The sequence below is a fragment of the Penaeus vannamei genome, chromosome 36, assembly GCF_042767895.1.
Source record: "Penaeus vannamei isolate JL-2024 chromosome 36, ASM4276789v1, whole genome shotgun sequence".
Lineage (NCBI taxonomy): Eukaryota > Metazoa > Arthropoda > Malacostraca > Decapoda > Penaeidae > Penaeus > Penaeus vannamei.
In genome coordinates this window covers 27,846,170-27,863,669 of record NC_091584.1, presented here as the reverse complement: position 1 = coordinate 27,863,669, position 17,500 = coordinate 27,846,170, and the positions used below count along the sequence as shown (strand labels likewise).

Below are 17,500 nucleotides of genomic sequence, written 5' to 3'. Positions count from 1 at the left end.
TTATCCTCACAGAAGAATTAGTCAAATCCAAGACATGAGTCACCCATGGCTGGAAAACCACGTCAAGTTCCTTGGTCTTGCGTCACAGAGCTCCTCTACACCTCCGAGTACTCCCCTCTATCCTGCATAGCATACCCACCATCCTACCTCCCACTTTAAGCAAAGCAACATTCTCTACGTAATGTCCTCCAACTCCACTTAGAACCAACCTTTGATACAAAAGCTAATATTTCCTATGACTACCTTCTAAATAATTATAAGCCCAAATATTGGACTCCACCAGCAGTTATGCTTAAACTGTATCAATGAACCCAAAATAAAGAATCTACTCTTATTTTATGTTATTTGTTTGTGTGTAATGTTATTTTCTGTCACACAAAGAGAAGGAAACATATGAAGATAAAAGTGAGAGAGGAAGAGGAGAGGAAAGGGAGGGAGGGAGGGAGGAAGGGAGGGAGAGAGAGAAAGAGGGAGAGAGAGAGAGAGAGGAAGGAAGGGGGGGAGAGAGAGAGAGAGAGAGAGAGAGAGAGAGAGAGAGAGAGAGAGAGAGAGAGAGAGAGAGAGAGAGAGAGAGAGAGAGAGAGAGAGAGAGAGAGAGAGAGAGAGAGAGAGAGAGAGAGAGAGAGAGAGGGGGGGGGAAGGGGAGAGAGAGAAAGAGAGAGAGTAAGGGGAGAGGGAGAGAGAGGCAAGGGGGGAGAGAGAGCAGGGAAGGAAGGAGAGAGAGCAGGGAAGGAAGGAAGGAGAGAGAGAAGAAGGGGGAGAGAGAGAGAAGAAGGGGGGAGAGAGAGAGAGAGAGGGAGAGGAAGGAGAGAGAGAGAGAGAGGCAGGGGAGAGAGAGAGAGAGGAAGGCGGGAGAGAGGGAGAGGGGAAGGTGGGAGAGAGAGGAAGGCAGGAGAGAGAGAGAGGAAGGGGAGAGTGTGAGAGGAAGGGGGAGAGTGTGAGAGGAAGGGGGAGAGAGTGGAGAGGGAAGGGGAGAGAGAGAGAGGAAGGGGGAGAGAGAGAGAGGAAGGGAGAGAGAGAGAGAGGAAGGAGAGAGAGAGAAAAAGAAGGAGAGAGAGAGAAAAAGAAGGAGAGAGAGAGAGAGAGAGAGAGAGAGAGAGAGAGAGAGAGAGAGAGAGAGAGAGAAAGCGAGAGAGAGAGAGAGAGAGAGAGAGAGAGAGAGAGAGAGAGAGAGAGAGAGAGAGGAAAGGGGGAAGGAGGGAGAGAGAGGAAGGGGGAGAGAGAGAGGAAGGAGAGAGAGAGAGAGAGAGGAAGGAGAGAGAGAGAGAGAGGAAGGAGAGAGAGAGAGAGAGGAAGGAGAGAGAGAGAGAGAGAGGAAGAGGGAGAAAGAGAGAGAGAGAGGAAGGGGAGAGAGAGAGAGAGAGAGGGGGGCATGACTAAAATGACTAAAAAGAGGAAGAAGGAGGAAAAATGATGGAGGGAGAAAAATCAGGGAAAGGCGAGGAGAGGAGAGAGAAAAAGACAGACGAGAGGGAATGGGTAATGGGAGACAAAATGAGAAGAAAATGAAAGAAAGGCAGAGAAAAAAGGGGAAGTAGGAAGAAAAATACAGAGAGAGGGGGAGAGGAAGCAAGGAAGGCCAATAGAGAGGGCAAGAGGAGAGAGAGAGAGAGAGAGGGAAGGACATGAAAAGAAAAGAAACGTGTGCATTTGTGTTTTTTGCATGCATTGCTGGAAGCATCAGTATATTTGCATACATGCAATGTGTATACATCCACAATAAAAAGAGAATGATGTAATAAGCCTGCAAATACCTATAAAATGTGACAGGCACATAAACACAAAAGCAAATGAATTATTAAGAAAACCAGCCCACAAATTCAGTTTCCTCCACACACACTTTGAAAGACTTTTCAAGAATACCAGTGGCCAGTCCACAGTAAATTTTCACTTCTGGAACCCATCTAGTGCCATGGATTCAGAAAACTCTTATGTCAAATAAAAAAAAAAAAATCGGAGATGTCCGTCTGTCTCTGTTACATACATGATCCGGTTTCTGGGTCCATTTCTCCTCCACCTCATTTTCTTCCTCTATTTCCTCCTGCTTTTCCTCCAGGACCTGTGGGCTCTCGTCTGTCTCGTCTGCCTCAACCGTTGCCAAACCCCATTCATGCTCTCCGGCAGTAGAATTACCACTAAGCATGTGGATCCACTATTAAGCATGCAGGGTTAAAGTATTGCATGACACCACATCACAATGGAGGAATGGGGATGGAGATACAAAGGGGGGAGAGGGGGGAAAAAGAAAAAGAGAATAAAGCGATAAGCATATACAGGTGGCAGGTACATTTCAACAAGGAATTATTCAGTTCAGCTTTTATCATATTCTGACAGGACTTGTAAGCAGTCACAGGTATATAACACTATTGCAAAGAAGTAATGAACTAGAGCACTAGCTTCCTACCGTGAACAGAAAAAAGCTAGATAACTATGAGTAACAATGAACAAATGAATAATATTTAGGCTCTACACTTTGCTCACATATAAGAGAAAAAAATAAATAAAACAAAAAGCTTTGTTACCATGCATATATGTGCAAAACAAGGTGATCATGCAAAATAAAAGAAACCAAATAAAGGACAGACACATTGTGTGAAGTTTTGAATTATGTTCAGGTACCTTAGTATCATGAAGAGTGTCTTGAGAATAATTATAGTGTTACTATGTTTGAATTACCAAATCCACATCTTTTTGGATTTACATGTTTTATATTGTCTAGACTATCTTATCTGCCTACATGTGGCACTAAAATAACAATGAACTGTAGGTGGATCACTGCAGAAGAGTATAGAGTATAGAGAGCATAAGTTGGCATACAAGCCACTGTTGGCCCTTAGAGTACTGTAGTACGATAATCATACTCGCCAGGAGCTGCTAACCTGTTTGACCACGGGATTGTCAAAGGTTTGTGGGAAAAAGTTTGTATCATCGTCGGAATCGTCATCAGAGTCAAGATGATGATGCATCCCGTGAACCTGAGAGACGAAGAGTAGCAACAGCAGAAGTTCTGTGAGGTTCTTGGCCATCAACCGCCAGGATCATTGGCTCAATTTCTTAAGTGTCTAAACTTACTTTAGCCTTAGAATTCAAAGATAACTTTATTGCACCAGATTCCACCTTAAGACTAACTTAACTGATTCCCACAACTTATCCTGCACTTTCATCACTAAATCAACATTTTAAAAGAATATTCATATCACAACAGCATAAAAAAATGAGATAAAGTAAACAGAGCTTTGATGTCCAAGGAACTCATCATACAAAGCAATGAATATCTGACCAGAATTCCCTCTTTGACATGCTCATTACACCTGATCTTGCGTGTGTTTATCTTGCTTCAAATGAATCAGGAAGAGCCGAAAACTATACAGGATTACAAGGTGAACAGCACAAGAATTAATTAGTCACAGAGGGTAATTACAATGTAACTGAAGGACTTCCAATTAACTGAATTAGTAAAGTCATAGCATCTTGCCTGATAACAAAAGCACGAAAGGTCTTGTAAGTAAAGCTTTTAATAAAGTCTACAGTGCCCTAATGCAGTGTCTTCATTAGTCATTAATATAAGCAAAGTTATGAACAATTAATTAGGACACCGAGTTGCGGCATCATCTTTAGCAGCACGGAAAACAAGGGGACTATTCACGGCTCAATACTCAGCTCTCTTCCAGTGACTTGAAAAAAAAATCCCTCTCCTGAATTGCTATGACATTTTGTATTTCCATTGCAAACGTATAATTATCGGAAAATAGAATGAAAAGTAGTTTGTGATCTATTGTACCTCAAGGCATATGGTGTGGGACACTAAAAATAAAAATATTCAAACAAATTACAGCTTTACACAAATATATAAAAGCTGATAAAACATTATCAAAGCAAGAATCTAGCTTAGAACATTTCAAAGCAAATATGAAAATAACCTGCTCTTTAAAATTTAAGCACTATGTAACTAACTGATAAAGCACAAGTTCAAACACTCCAAAAATTCAAACAGCACACTTCATGCAAAATGGAAAAAAACAAAAAATAAAAAATAAAAAAAAAATCTCAATCAGGTCAACCAGAGATGAACAAATATGGCTTCGAGAATCAGAGACCAATAAATTTTAATGAGCCAGCTACGTTCCTCTGCCTCTGATCTCTTTGCTTTTTTAGACAAAAAGACATAAAAAAAAATGTGGTTGTTGCATCTCCATTAGTTTCACCTGATTCAAGTCACACATGGGTAGTGCTGCCATACTTACCGGAAGAGGAGTAATTTTGTTCTTGCGGTTAAGTTCTGCCAGCGCATTCGAGACAAAATCGTCCCACTGGGTGGCTTTATCTCCAGGCAGGCCCTGCAAGGAGTCAGAACACTACAAATTATCTGGGCAAAGACCGCAGACCCACTTCAGACATGACGCAAGAGCAAAAAAATACGCTCATAACATTACAGGAGAAACAAATGTTATTTTTCTTGTTGAGAGATCTTAAGGCTACCATGAAAAAAGAAGAAAGAAAAGGTAGGCCCATTACTTTGAGTTTTTCCCTAACTGCTGTAAATCCAACTTTTTATTTCTGATATACAAGGCCTCTGTCGTGCTTTGGATCCCCTTAAAAGAATCAAACCAAAAAATTAATTGATTAATCACAGATACTTCTCCTAAATAACACCCAAGAACAAAACCAAATAAAACAACATAAAAAAGTAAACAATCAAATACCTGTATTAGCTGCTTTATGCGGTGTTCATTTGGGCCGAACTCTGCTTGCTGTACAATGGTGTTAGCCAGTTGTCGTAAGTGCCCCATGTAACCTTTAAGATTGTGTATCTGTTTGCATCTGAGAGACAGAGAGAGAAAAAAGATTATTAGAATACTCTACATAGATTTAAAGACATCACAATGAGAGAGAGGGAGAAAAGAAAAAGAAAATGAGGAAAAGAGAAAATAGAAAAAGCCGATGAAGAAGAGAGAGATAAACAAACTATTCACATATACATCTCAAATTAATAAACCAAAATCAAGAGAATTTTTGGCTTGCTCGTTCCCAACCCCAAACATCCACCCACAAATCCCAATACACTTACTCTTGTCTTTCACTGGACTCGTCAAAAGCCTCTACAACACGCTCAATGATGCGTCCCTCGTTGAAGAGCTGCGTGAGTAACCGATGGTCTGTGTCGCCTTCTGGAGAGGATGCTGCTGGAGCCTTCGTAAGAATGGCGGTCAGGCACTGCTCCACTTGGGTGTGTAGGAAGTTGTTCAACATAAATTTGAAAAACAAGTCCTGAAAGATGAAACACTTGTTAAGATTACTGTCACTACAGACTGACAGTAATAAATGCTCAATTCAATGCTTGTGGAGTTTGACATTTATATAAAAATAAAATAACTTTTTCAGGAACTGAGTATGATTTTAGGTTAAGTTGTCTCTTTATTTCATATCTTTTTAATCTTCAAAGGATTAAGGAAATGCTAAATTTTTAAAGTCTATAATTACACATGAAAATAAAGGTGAAATAACAAAAAGAATGTTGAACTTGATAAACAACACAACGGGAGATTGAAAAAGATAGGGAAAATAGCGTAACTACGGAGAGAATTAAAGATGATGGGGCTCTTTCATAGCCATCCACTTTACATCAGAGCAGAAGGACTTCTCAACAGATACTTATCAGACTGTCTCTACCTTGTCTGGAAAGATAACATATTCCAAACATTTGCAAGGATAACATGACTGACTTCACACGAATTATGTTCAAGAATTCACTCAGGAGGTTACTGCCTTTTTCTTTTTAATTTGCACAATTGTGAGCTATTGATCAACTGGAAGATGTACACAATGCAAAGGTATGTTGGGTATATGTCCATGGGTATCAAAACCATCTGTCACAATGCGAGGAAACTATCTTGAGCGAGCTGCGGCTTTATTTCAACGAGCATATAAACTCTAAAGGAAAGAGATCAACAAGTATCTTCCACCTTGTGATTTCTAGCATAATTATAACCATACAAGAAAGAGAAAGAAAGAAAAAGAAAAAAAAGAATGGGAAAAAGAAAGAAAAGATAGTGTAATAGATGAAGAAGATACTGTTCTTTCACATCAACATATCCATGGAGTATCTTACCAACAGATATTCAACTGTATTAAGTTCATAGAGTGAATTATGGACAACAGGGTCATTGACTGCAATGAGAGCGGCGACCAGCGTCACGACTTGAAGGCGGGTATTTCCAAGGGGCTCCACTTCCTGTCCATACGCAGTAAGTAACAACCCTTTCTGAAAGATCAATTGTCATTACAATAAACGAAACTATTAGGAATAAAATTACTGTAAAATACTGTTTTTTTTTGTTTTTTTTTTTGTCGTCTTTGCTTAATCCTTTTTTTTTCCATAAAGAAAAAGAGGAAGAGGGGAAGTGTAACTCATTTTCTATTAAGATGTCAAAAACTATCATTTTAATGTTAATGCAACACTGAACATAGCATTTTACAATACTAAACCCCACTACTGCTACTGTCCTTAATTTCAGAAAGAAAGGATATACTTAGAAACATCCTGTAATACATTAAGAAATTTGTCTATAGTGCTTTATTGGTCTCATTTGATACAATTCTGATTTTTTCATTTCTTTAAGCACACTGTTTACTTTCTCAGATTAACGCCCTGGTGAATACATTTCAAAAACACGATCGCACTTAACAACAAAGTATCAAAAATCACAATATACAAGGTATCCAAACTCAAAATTATCCCCTAAAAACATCAAAGGGTGTTCTAATTCATTACTGAAAAAAAAAAAAAAAAAAAAAAAAAAAAAAAAAAAAAAGCATCTCCTGCTTCAACTCCCAATGGATTCTTTTCCTAGTTTGTCCAGACACAGACAAACACACACAAATAAAAAAAATCAGAACCTTGGGTGGGTGTAGTAGAATGTTTTGAAGACTTGGTAGACGTTTGGCAATAATTCTTGCAACGGCATTTTTCCTCCCATCGCTCGATTCACTATCACTTGAGTCAACGGATACAGACTGTTGCAACCTAAAAAAATAAACAAACAAAAAGAAGTCTGAGTACAAAGTGAGGCTGAGAAGATTCATCAAACATCTCGCATTCTGAATACCTATATCACCAAAAATGTATACAATCAACTGATAATAACAAAATTCTAAAGTAAAAAATAAGAAAGAAAGAAAAACAAAGGAAATAAAAATGGAAAGTAACTTTTGTTTCATACGAATATCTCCAAATGGTTTCTAGCTGAAGATGAAGTTTTCCCTTCACCCTCCTTTAACTGCTTATGTTCATCCTTCTGTCTGTATTTTGGCAAATACAGACCACTGAATGGCAACTCCAACTTTAGAAATTAAATAAGTAGCTCATGGTATCCTAAACCAGTCCAAATTCTTATCTAAAACAAAAGACAAAACTCTCTTACCATAAACTGGAAATAATACAAGTGTTACAAATTTGGTAAATACAAAAATACATTACCCTTGTTGCTGCTGCTGTTGGTGCTGAATCTGCTGCTGCTGTGTTCGAGCAGAAAGGAGAGTAAGCAGGATGTTGATCACGTGAGAAAGTGAAGAGTCGTTCCGGTCTTCGTGGAGGAGTAAATCTAGCAATTTATTTACTGTGTCTTCACTGGAAGTATTAAAAAAAAAATGGCTTTAACATGACAATAATAATGCCATAAACTACATTTCTCTTGTAGAGAAAGAAAGAAGATAAAGATACAATAGGACAAATCTGCAGTGTACAAAGCTTATATCATCTCCAGTAAACTTGAAATCTTTACTTCATTCCATCATATATTTAAAGACTTCATGTTTATGTCTGCTGATTAAAACTGGGGTTTTGCTTATCACAACAGAATATGGTCAACACTTTGCATTCCAATTTAGAAGTTGCCAAAATATACATTTGTCAGAGAGGGAATACGATTGCCATCTCACCAGTATCATATCCACCTTCCTATCCACATATCCCTTTAACCTGCCCACATGCAATTACTCTTTACCCATGTGTAAGTAAAGTTCTTGCATGAATTATATAAAAAAAGTAAAAATAATAAGTAAAGCTATGAGTAGGCCAACAACATGAGAAGACACACTTGTCTGAAACATGACCATAAAATGAAGGTACATGTAGGCCAGTTGTGGAAGGAGTGTAGAGTAGTGTGAACAAAATATTACTTAAGACAAACCTCTTCCAACCAGACTACAAGGCAAGACTGTGAGAAGATCAAATAATGCATACAGAATGATATCAAGTACTTTATTGGTTAACCGGACTCCACAACTTATTTATAACCATATTAACATATAGGAATTTTCCCTGAAAAGTCTCATTCCGAAATATCAAGCATCTTAATTAATTTTATTCCCATTTAACTCCTAAATTACCAAATTGCAAATTATGCATACTGCATTAGCCATGTTTTCAGAGAGCTGGAGCAATGTCTCAGAATTATATGTAACATTCAGTTCACCAATAAGCATGACCATTCGTAAATAAAAGCTATAAATGCTATCATGATCCATTAGAGATAGGAAAGAAAAAGAAGAGCTTGTTGAAATGCAATATTCCATAAAAAGAAGAAGAAGAGGAGGAAGCGGAAGAGGAAGAAAGCAAAGGATGAAAGGACTTCTTGTAACTTCTTGAGGACTGCCTGATTCAAACAATGTCTAGTTAGTACTTTGTAAGAATGTATTAACAAGACTGCTCCTTCTCATACTTTAAGGTCAGAGGTTTGTTTCAATCTTTAACCCACTCACGCCGGGTACAATTTGTAGCCAAAATAAAAAAATTCTGAGCGGTTACAAATTCAGCGGGTGAAGCTTCCCCGGAGTCTATCCGCCTGCCCGGCCGTGCGCCGCTACTGCATCGGAGCGCAGCCCCGATACAGCGTCACACTGGCGGGACGCCTGGCAATGTAGATTTTTTCCGGTGTCTCATATATGTGACACCCGGCACGAGTGGGTTAAAAACATTTAGCAAGAGCATTAAAGTGACATGACAGAGGCATAATCTTGAACTAATGTGAAGGGGAAAAAGGCCAAGAAAACAACAGTTTCTTTAGTAAAAATGTTTCTAAGAAGACAATAGGGAGACTATAAAATAAAAATAGGTTTACTGGAAGAGACTGATGTTCACCACAATCACATTGTTATTTAGCTTTACAAACAAAGAGAACTCGACACTGGCAAACAACACTATGGACTGCTTTGCTAGGTCTAACTAAACTTAAAACTTTCTAACCAGTGAATAAATAAAATCTTCCACTAAAAAAAAACCCAAAAAACAGAAAAACGTTAATGGCTCGAAAGTGAAACCTCCCTCACCTTTCCAGAGTCGCCAGAAGAGGATTAGTCTGCTGGTGTCCGTCGGTGGATGTGTCCCTGCAGGACGTGCTAATTTCGCACAGGAGATTGTCGGCACTGGCGTGGTCCTCTGGGTCGGCATCTGGTGATAACTTGTCTACTAGCCGCTCTACTAGTTGGCCCTCATTCAACCACTGGATGATCAAACTCGAGTCAGACTTTTTCCTCTATCTTTTGCAGGAATATACATGAATGCAGCCACCACAAGACTTTTTTTTCTTTGGAAAAGGAGTGATGTTCTATATATGTACAAACTTATGAAAATAGGAAGAAAGAGAATGAAGGATAATACTGATGATAATGAGGGTGATAAGAAGAAAAAAAAAATTAATAGAATTATCCATATATTCAGTAATCACAACAAATAGCATACAGACTACTACACTATATATCTGCAACAATATATTCAGCTTTTTCTCTTTCTTATCACTCAATTATTCTTGTGCTCTAAGTAATACAGACAGCTACATTCTCCTTCTGTTACTATACTATAAACCTAAATGTTGATGGGTTTTACCAACACCAAACCAAACAACCGCTAAGTCTTCCCTGTAGTTTGTGATTTATCAATAAACTGCTCACTGATCACTGGCAAGGCCAAAAAATTGAGACTTTATAAAATATACACAACCCAGAGACCAGTCGATCACCATGGCATGGATACTTTCCACCTGGGCATATGGGCTTATTGATTCATGGCAAACACAAATGCCCACTGATGCCCAAAGTTAACCTACCTACAATAGGAGCTCTCATCATCCTATTGCATGCCATGTGTAGGGCACCATCTCGAGTTGGTGGTTTCAGTGAAAAACAGAAATATGGGAAACAAATTTGCAATGCTCTCTATGCTCTTGGCTGTGGCATAAAAAAAAGATGTTTAGATAATGCTGCTACAGACAGACTTTAAACACACTTTTGAGGAGCTATTTCTCCTCAATGACTGCAGCCAATGATGAATGTTTAGCACTATAACCTGGAGCAGACTCAACTGTGTACACCATGAGCTAACATCATCCCAGCGTGACTGACGGTCTACCCATGAAGTGATAAATAAATCCATCCTTCTTACCTTCTTAAATTTTCATTTGCAAACAAAAATACCTTCAATTTAAAGAGAGGTTATGCCAACTGATGACCTATATTCTTCATTCAACAGCGACAGGGTCATTATTTTCGCAGTCTCCCAAAGTGAGATTTATCCCAGACAAATACTTTATAAAGTGAAGAACGTCAACCCAGTCACAATAGGGCAGAAATTTACCTAGCTCTACTCATGCTACGGACGTAAGGCTTTATATATAATTTCCCACAGGGGCAACAGTTCTGCTTGTAGTAACATACCAGATATACTCTCATTCTGAACTCCTCTGTGTAATGCATATAATACAATACGAGAGAGAAAGCCACCTGCAAACAACCCACCAGTGCTGTATACCCCAGGATGTGGTTTGAGCACCAAAATCAGCAAACAATGTACTGACATCTGGCACCATAGAATTTCCAGTGCAATGGTGGCACACATAGATGAAGGTAAATATCTATTGGGCTAGAAGCAAGCAGAAATGATCTATGAAGGACCAAATAAACAAGAATCCGTTGCAACAGAGCAGAATGCAAATATCACATAAGGTAGTTTCAAATATTCACGTGACAGGTTAGGGACATCAGTGATTCATCTGTTCGTATGTGATAATTATATGCTATGTAATCTATCTAATGTATGCATTTCCCACAAATATTTAATTAAAATTTATCAAATAAGGGTAAAGGAATGGCATATGTACCCCCCTGACTATCCCTAAAGAAAGAAGAAACAGAATGAGAGAGAGAGAGGGAGAGAGAGAGAGAGGGAGAGAGGGAGAGAGGGAGAGAGGGAGAGAGAGAGAGAGAGAGAGAGAGAGAGAGAGAGAGAGAGAGAGAGAGAGAGAGAGAGAGAGAGAGAGAGAGAGAGAGAGAGAGAGAGAGAGAGAGAGAGAGAGAGAGAGAATGAAAATACAGGACAGATCCATACCCTGTTGTGAGAAACTAGATTTGCTACAAATCCAAAGTCAGATGAAGGGATTATTCTATTAGTTTCAAGGTGGACATTTGGATTTCCCTTTTGACCTTTCAACCAGACTGTATTTCTCCACTCAATCCCAATAGGTCCTTCATGCACCACACTGGATCATGCTTAGTCAGATGCTTGACGGGAAAATTAGAAGCACAGGAAATGTACAGCTTCCACACACACAATATCATTCTGGCTGCAGCATACACATCACATGAAACATGGTTATTATGTAACTTTCACCCCACTTTTGAGGGGCTGTAACTCTCTCCTCATGGCCAAACAGGTTGCCGTACACAATACAGAGCAGACTCAAAACCTGTGGCACCATTTTTTAAAGGATGACAAGTGGAATTTGGGGACACCTTTTCTTTACAAAAAGAAGAAAAAAGAAAGAAAGGGAAAATAATGACAAAAGTAATGTCATGCAAATCTCCCAAAAATATACATTTTACTGTAAGAAACTGAACATCTAGCTGATGAGATTAAGTGCAACCAAAAAATGCAATAACTCCAGCTATTAGCAAGGTAACATTGATGCAAACATGGTGGAAAAAAGAGAATGAGACAGAGAATGAGAGAAACAAACAAAAACACACACACACACAAAATTTCAATAGATAGGTCCAGTTCTCGCATGAAATAACATTCTGATCAGATAATCCACTTTGTACTATATACAGAGATGACAATGTTATTTGTACTAGCGATAGAATCTTATCCCTGTGCGTATTCTTTGAATTTTACAGAATAAAGATTTCCAGTATGAAAACCGAGTTTAACAACTTACTCTTTCCCATGCGATAATAAGGTGAATTCTAAGGTGGCAAACTCAAGCGGCAAATACGACTTCAACCAGGAGAAATTAGTTCACAAGAAATCAATTGGAAATGCTTAGTGTACTTTATTTGAAAGAATGTTATTCCATTTTCCAGGCTGGATAATTTTTCTTTTAAGGTTTCAGATCAACCATGCAAGTTTAATCAAATGAAATACTACACCTTGACATTTCCTAATGATTATGATGATGATGATTACGATGATAAGAAGTGAGAATATAAAGTAAAACAAACAGTATAGGAACAAAAAGAACATAATTAAGACACAATAATGCCATACTTTATTGCACATACTTCAAAATCCATCACATTCAGACCTAGCACCTGGATAAAGCAGAAAAAGCCTTTCACACAGTGCTGCACCTCACACTTCCAACTCAACCTCTGCAGTAAAATATAAACAAAAAACAACAACAAACATTAAGCTTACCTGATGTACGCTCTGCCGGATTTCGTCCTCCTCAACGTTACAGATTAGTTTGAGCAGCAAATCCATAATAGCCGAGGTCCCTACATGTTGTACAGCCAGTTCAACAAAATCACCTTTGGATTTTAAAAAGTCCAATACCTGGAAGCAAGTGAACTGATAGGAATACCAGTTCTACAGAGAAGAGAAGAGAAAATACACTTTATAAGAATGTGTTGAGATGGAGCTTTTGAGACATTTTACAAGTCAGGCCTTCCCCCTTCACTTCCTTAAATTTTGAGGATAAAACAAACGAACAATCATCATCCATCCTTGTATATTCAATAGCATCATAATTCCAGAAATTGAACAAACACATTATATGTATACTACATAATATTCAGATGACTTTAATGTGCCAATTCATCATTATCCTACAGAACACGCATGAGTATATATCTTGGACACCACAATCTAAATCTAAAGATCCTTAAAGAAGAAAGAAAATTTCAAAAGGCAGCAGATAAAAAAGGAAGCAAGAATGAATGAAAAATTACACACACAGGTATATAATTCATCATTCCTTTATAATTTTCTTTTCTATATAATTGCTTATCAGAGGTATAAGAGATGTGAAAAATAAAAATAAACATGTTTAAATAGAGAATCCAAGACAATACAGCTGTTTTAGGGGTCTGAATGCAGGCATTGTCACAGTGTATGTGCATCAAAAGCAAAAAAATAAAGAGACAATTAAGTACATCCATATGTGATTTTATAAAGGCAGGAAAGGAAGGCAAGAGAAACATCGACGACAGAGCTACCTAGTGGTCAAGGGGCGAATCTAGGCTTACATTATACTTGACAATTAAAATGACTTCACAGTAATTAATTAACAGCACTGTGGGTAAGACTTCACAGGTGCATACCAACTACTGTACGCATTACTGCATTCTGCTAGTGTCATATAATTCTTGCAATTGATGGTTATAGAAATTCTCGGTGAATAAAAAAAATCGTATGATACTACAAACAAGATGATGCCACTTCAGATGGATACCGATTCTTCACCTTAGAAGGAAAGTTTATTGCTTACCTTCACAATTTTAAACAAACTTCAAAGTTATAATCTACAGAGGGCTTTTGGAATATTTAGGAAAATGTGGCCTTTGCAAATAGTACTAAAATACATCTAGAAATTTCAATTATTCAAAACAAGAAATTTGACTTGTTAATCAAAATGAAAGCATCATCAATAAGACAGTCCCTGTAATATTTACAAGCATAAATCTTCTGTCAAGCATTACAGTCTTCCGTTCTTCGTATCTTGGTAAGATCTTGCTGAAGTGGCTGGCAATGCCAATTTAAACAGAGAACAATAAAGCTGTGAAGAGTGCATCTTCATGTGATATAACTACAGTCTGCAAGTCACACAGTATTTATTTTGAGTGGATTAAGGTATATAAGGTTCATACTCAAATACAAAAAATTATATACTGTTTACTTTGTACAGTAAGCTCCCTTTACTTCAATAAAGCAAGATAGCAAAGCAATTATAGGTGATTGGCACATTCTAAGGCAAAATTAAACACCCCTTCCAAAGGCGTCTTTCAGTCTTAAGGCTACAGGTGGCTTAAAGGTGTCGCTCAAAACATATCCACATGCGTGCTCCTGGTCAAAGAGTGATGAGAAGAAGGCCCATCCTGCCCTGTGCGAGTGGGAAGGCGATAGCTCGACCGGCATTAGCAGCAGGTCAGCTAACACACAGTACTCCAAGTCAATCCCTAACCCAAACCACAAAGTTATTCCTAAATGAAGGTGCTAGAATGAGGGTCGCAGCATTTTTTCTTCTCTCGATCAAGACCTTTCTGTAAGCTTTGCAGATCTGGCATTGGAATCAGGTACGGCTGGTAATGAGAGGCAAGTCTTCAAAGTATTTATGTCTTTTTTTCGTTTTTTCTCTTTCTTTTCTTTTCTTTTAATAGCCTATATAAATTCAGACGAAAGCTTACACGCAAACCAAAACTGAATTTAAAGAAAAGTCTTGGGAGTGTCTGCAGAATCTAAATAATTTGTCACAAGATGCTATACTCTTTACCAAAATTTACTGGTGGGCCTATGTCCAACTATTATAATAATTTTCTAGGATAGGGAATGACTATTTACTTTGAGTATTTTTGGAAAATGGAAGCAGGAAATGTCCACCTACTTCCAAAGAACCCAAAGGTAAGAAGAAATTGATTGCAAAGAAAAAGACATAAAAAAAAAAGAAAAAAAATAACTAACTAAATGGTCAGACAACCCATTTCTATATAAATGATATTGAACTCTATAATGGAGAAATGTACAAATAAATTCTGATACGGGAAAAATAATTCTCTTTAAAGACAATTCACAAAATGAACAGAAATCAAATGGATAAAACAATTTATCTCGAAGGATCCAAAACAAATCAAACAATATTTAAAGAGTTAAAAGAAGAACAAATAAAACTCCTAGTAATGAGATATGGATCATAATATTGATAATTTTTCTCAATGATCTGAGAAGAAGCCAATTCAAAAGAAGATCAAAACAGAAACACAAGTGCGCCAATAAGTAAAGCAACATGTGTACGTCTTTGCGGAGGTGAGAGAGCTCTGTGGCATTCCGGCAACTGTGGTCTGGGGACTACGACCAAGGGTTAGGAAGAGGAGGCGAAAGATGGAGGAAGAGAGACAGGATAGGATACGAGTCAGAGAGAGAGAGCAGGGGAGTGGGGGGAGAGGGGAAAAGGGGGGAGGAATAGAGGGGTGAAGAGATGTGTAAAAAGAGAGAAAGAAAGAATGAAAGACAGAATTAGAAAAGGAGAAAAAAGAAAGGTTAATACTATTAAGAAGGAGAATCCTTCTGGTTTGTTTTAAGTTTTTAGTGTAATTTATTCAGTTGATCTATAAGACAACAAGCAACTCATGATAACAAACAAACACCACTAACAGTAAAATTAATACTAAAAATCATATTAAAAAAGATATTTCTACAAAAATAATAATAACAATGGTAACTAATAATAACAACAGTAATATTGTTATAGTACTTTCAATAGAGGAAAATAAAAGCCTATATTTACACTGCTCATGATAATAAAACAAAAATAATAAATGGGTGGAAAGGTTTGAAATAATTGCAAAACCAAGAACAAAATAACCCTAATGATAACAAACATCTAAAGCAAAAATAGTATTTATAATTCTAACTAAGAGTTGCTTTGCAGTTGTCCTTGTACCCCTGATTCCCTTTTTTTCCGCATAGTCCCCAGAGCCACAGGAACAGGTGTAGTATGTCTCTGTAGGAACGAACTCACCTGTTCGGAGCGACGCTGAACCAGCATGCCTAGAACCTTGGAGAAGAAGGACGCCAGCAGCGGATTAAGAGGCTTCTCTTTCTCTAGAAATCTGTGGGTGCAAGACAAGGCCCAGGACGGGTGTTAATGCCTTTGTCGACTAAGAGTTGCTGTGATACATAGTTTATACAAAGGCTTTTGTTAACAGAGAAAAGTAACATTGTTTATTGAGACAAATACTGAAAAGGTACGAATGAGAATTTTACAAAGCAAGGCGATTAAGTAGTGGAAATGAATTATAAAAATGTCAAATCTTGATCTTTTATTACATAAATCTTTGTTCTCATTCATTCCTTTTCATACAATGTACAAACAAAAAACAAGTTGTTTTCCTAAATGCTTCTCTACCAAATGACATAAAATGGAGCCCATCTTAGAAAAGTCAACCAAGCAATAAATAAACAATTTGTACAAGAACAGTACACATTTCATCCTAATTTCATCTTTATCCTTAAAAATCTTTAAAACAAATTTGATAAAAATCAAAACATCTAATGAAATGCTAAACCTCAAAAAGTATCAGTTTGGCTTCTAGCTCTAAATGATTGAATTCAACGCACTTTTCAGATTCAGCCTCGGCAACCTAGCAACCGTCTTTAGAAAGCTCCGAGAATGCAATGATGAGAGGGGAAATGTGGAAATGAAAGAGTGAAATAAGGAAGTGTCTTAGGGTGAGGCGTGTCCCGATGAGTGTGTAGGGATGATGCAACCCATGGATCTTACATTAATTACAAGAAGCAAGATTACAAAAGAAGAAAAACACTAGAAAAAAAGAAAGAAAAGAAAAACAAAAAAAGGAAAATAATAATAAGAAAAACAAAAAAGAAAAAGAAGAAGAAAAACAAAAATGGAAAAGAAAAAGAAGAGGAAAAACAAAAAAGGAAAAGAAAGAGAAGACAAAGTAAAACAACAACAAAGAAACAAAGAAAGAATCTGCTATGTTTTCTGATAGTGCATGTAAATGTAGGACTTTCAGAGTGCATGTATGTCTGACTGTGTACTTGGATACAGTTTTTATTTATTTATTTATTTATTCTTTATTATTATCATCATCCCTGTGCAAATTTACATATGTATGCACATACTCTGCTTCCATATTCTGGTCTGTGCTGCCTAAACAAACAAAACAAAACAAAGAGAGGCAGAAAAGAAAAGAAATAGAAAACCAAAATGCATTCTTAAGATATCACAAACTATACATGAAATACAAATCTACACAAAAACACTAAACTTACTTGTACAATATATCTAAGAGGCTGGTTGAAGCCACCAACTTATCAATAATAGCTGGCACATCTGCTGTGAGTAGCTCTGCAGCAAGGTTAGCATACTTAAACCGCATTTGCATCTCACCCTCTGCCGAAGGCTCATTTACTACCAAGTACACCATTTCGTCAAGGACTTCGGCTCGAGTCAAACTGCAAAAGAGTTTTAGATCATATCGTGAGAACTTG

The 17,500-nt window shown here is 37.5% G+C and overlaps 1 protein-coding gene across 20 annotated transcripts in view; it reads right to left on the bottom strand.

Annotated features, from left to right (window-relative positions):
• The window catches only part of fmt (phosphatase 6 regulatory subunit 1-like protein fmt), a 42,132-nt gene that overhangs the window by 13,987 nt on the left and 10,645 nt on the right, over positions 1-17,500 (bottom strand). For 7 of the 20 annotated variants that reach the window (XM_070114777.1, XM_070114780.1, XM_070114784.1 and 4 more), the window contains exons 4-15: positions 17,282-17,464; positions 16,008-16,098; positions 12,689-12,859; positions 9,328-9,500; positions 7,478-7,627; positions 6,898-7,024; positions 6,110-6,262; positions 5,069-5,268; positions 4,704-4,821; positions 4,245-4,337; positions 2,880-2,975; positions 1,985-2,152 (exon numbers count right to left, since the gene is read on the bottom strand). In XM_070114777.1, the coding sequence (XP_069970878.1) occupies positions 1,985-2,152; positions 2,880-2,975; positions 4,245-4,337; positions 4,704-4,821; positions 5,069-5,268; positions 6,110-6,262; positions 6,898-7,024; positions 7,478-7,627; positions 9,328-9,500; positions 12,689-12,859; positions 16,008-16,098; positions 17,282-17,464 (1,723 nt within the window). The remainder of the gene's footprint in view (positions 1-1,984; positions 2,153-2,879; positions 2,976-4,244; positions 4,338-4,703; positions 4,822-5,068; positions 5,269-6,109; positions 6,263-6,897; positions 7,025-7,477; positions 7,628-9,327; positions 9,501-12,688; positions 12,860-16,007; positions 16,099-17,281; positions 17,465-17,500) is intronic. The other 13 variants (XM_070114782.1, XM_027380739.2, XM_070114787.1 and 10 more) reach the window with 5 other exon arrangements.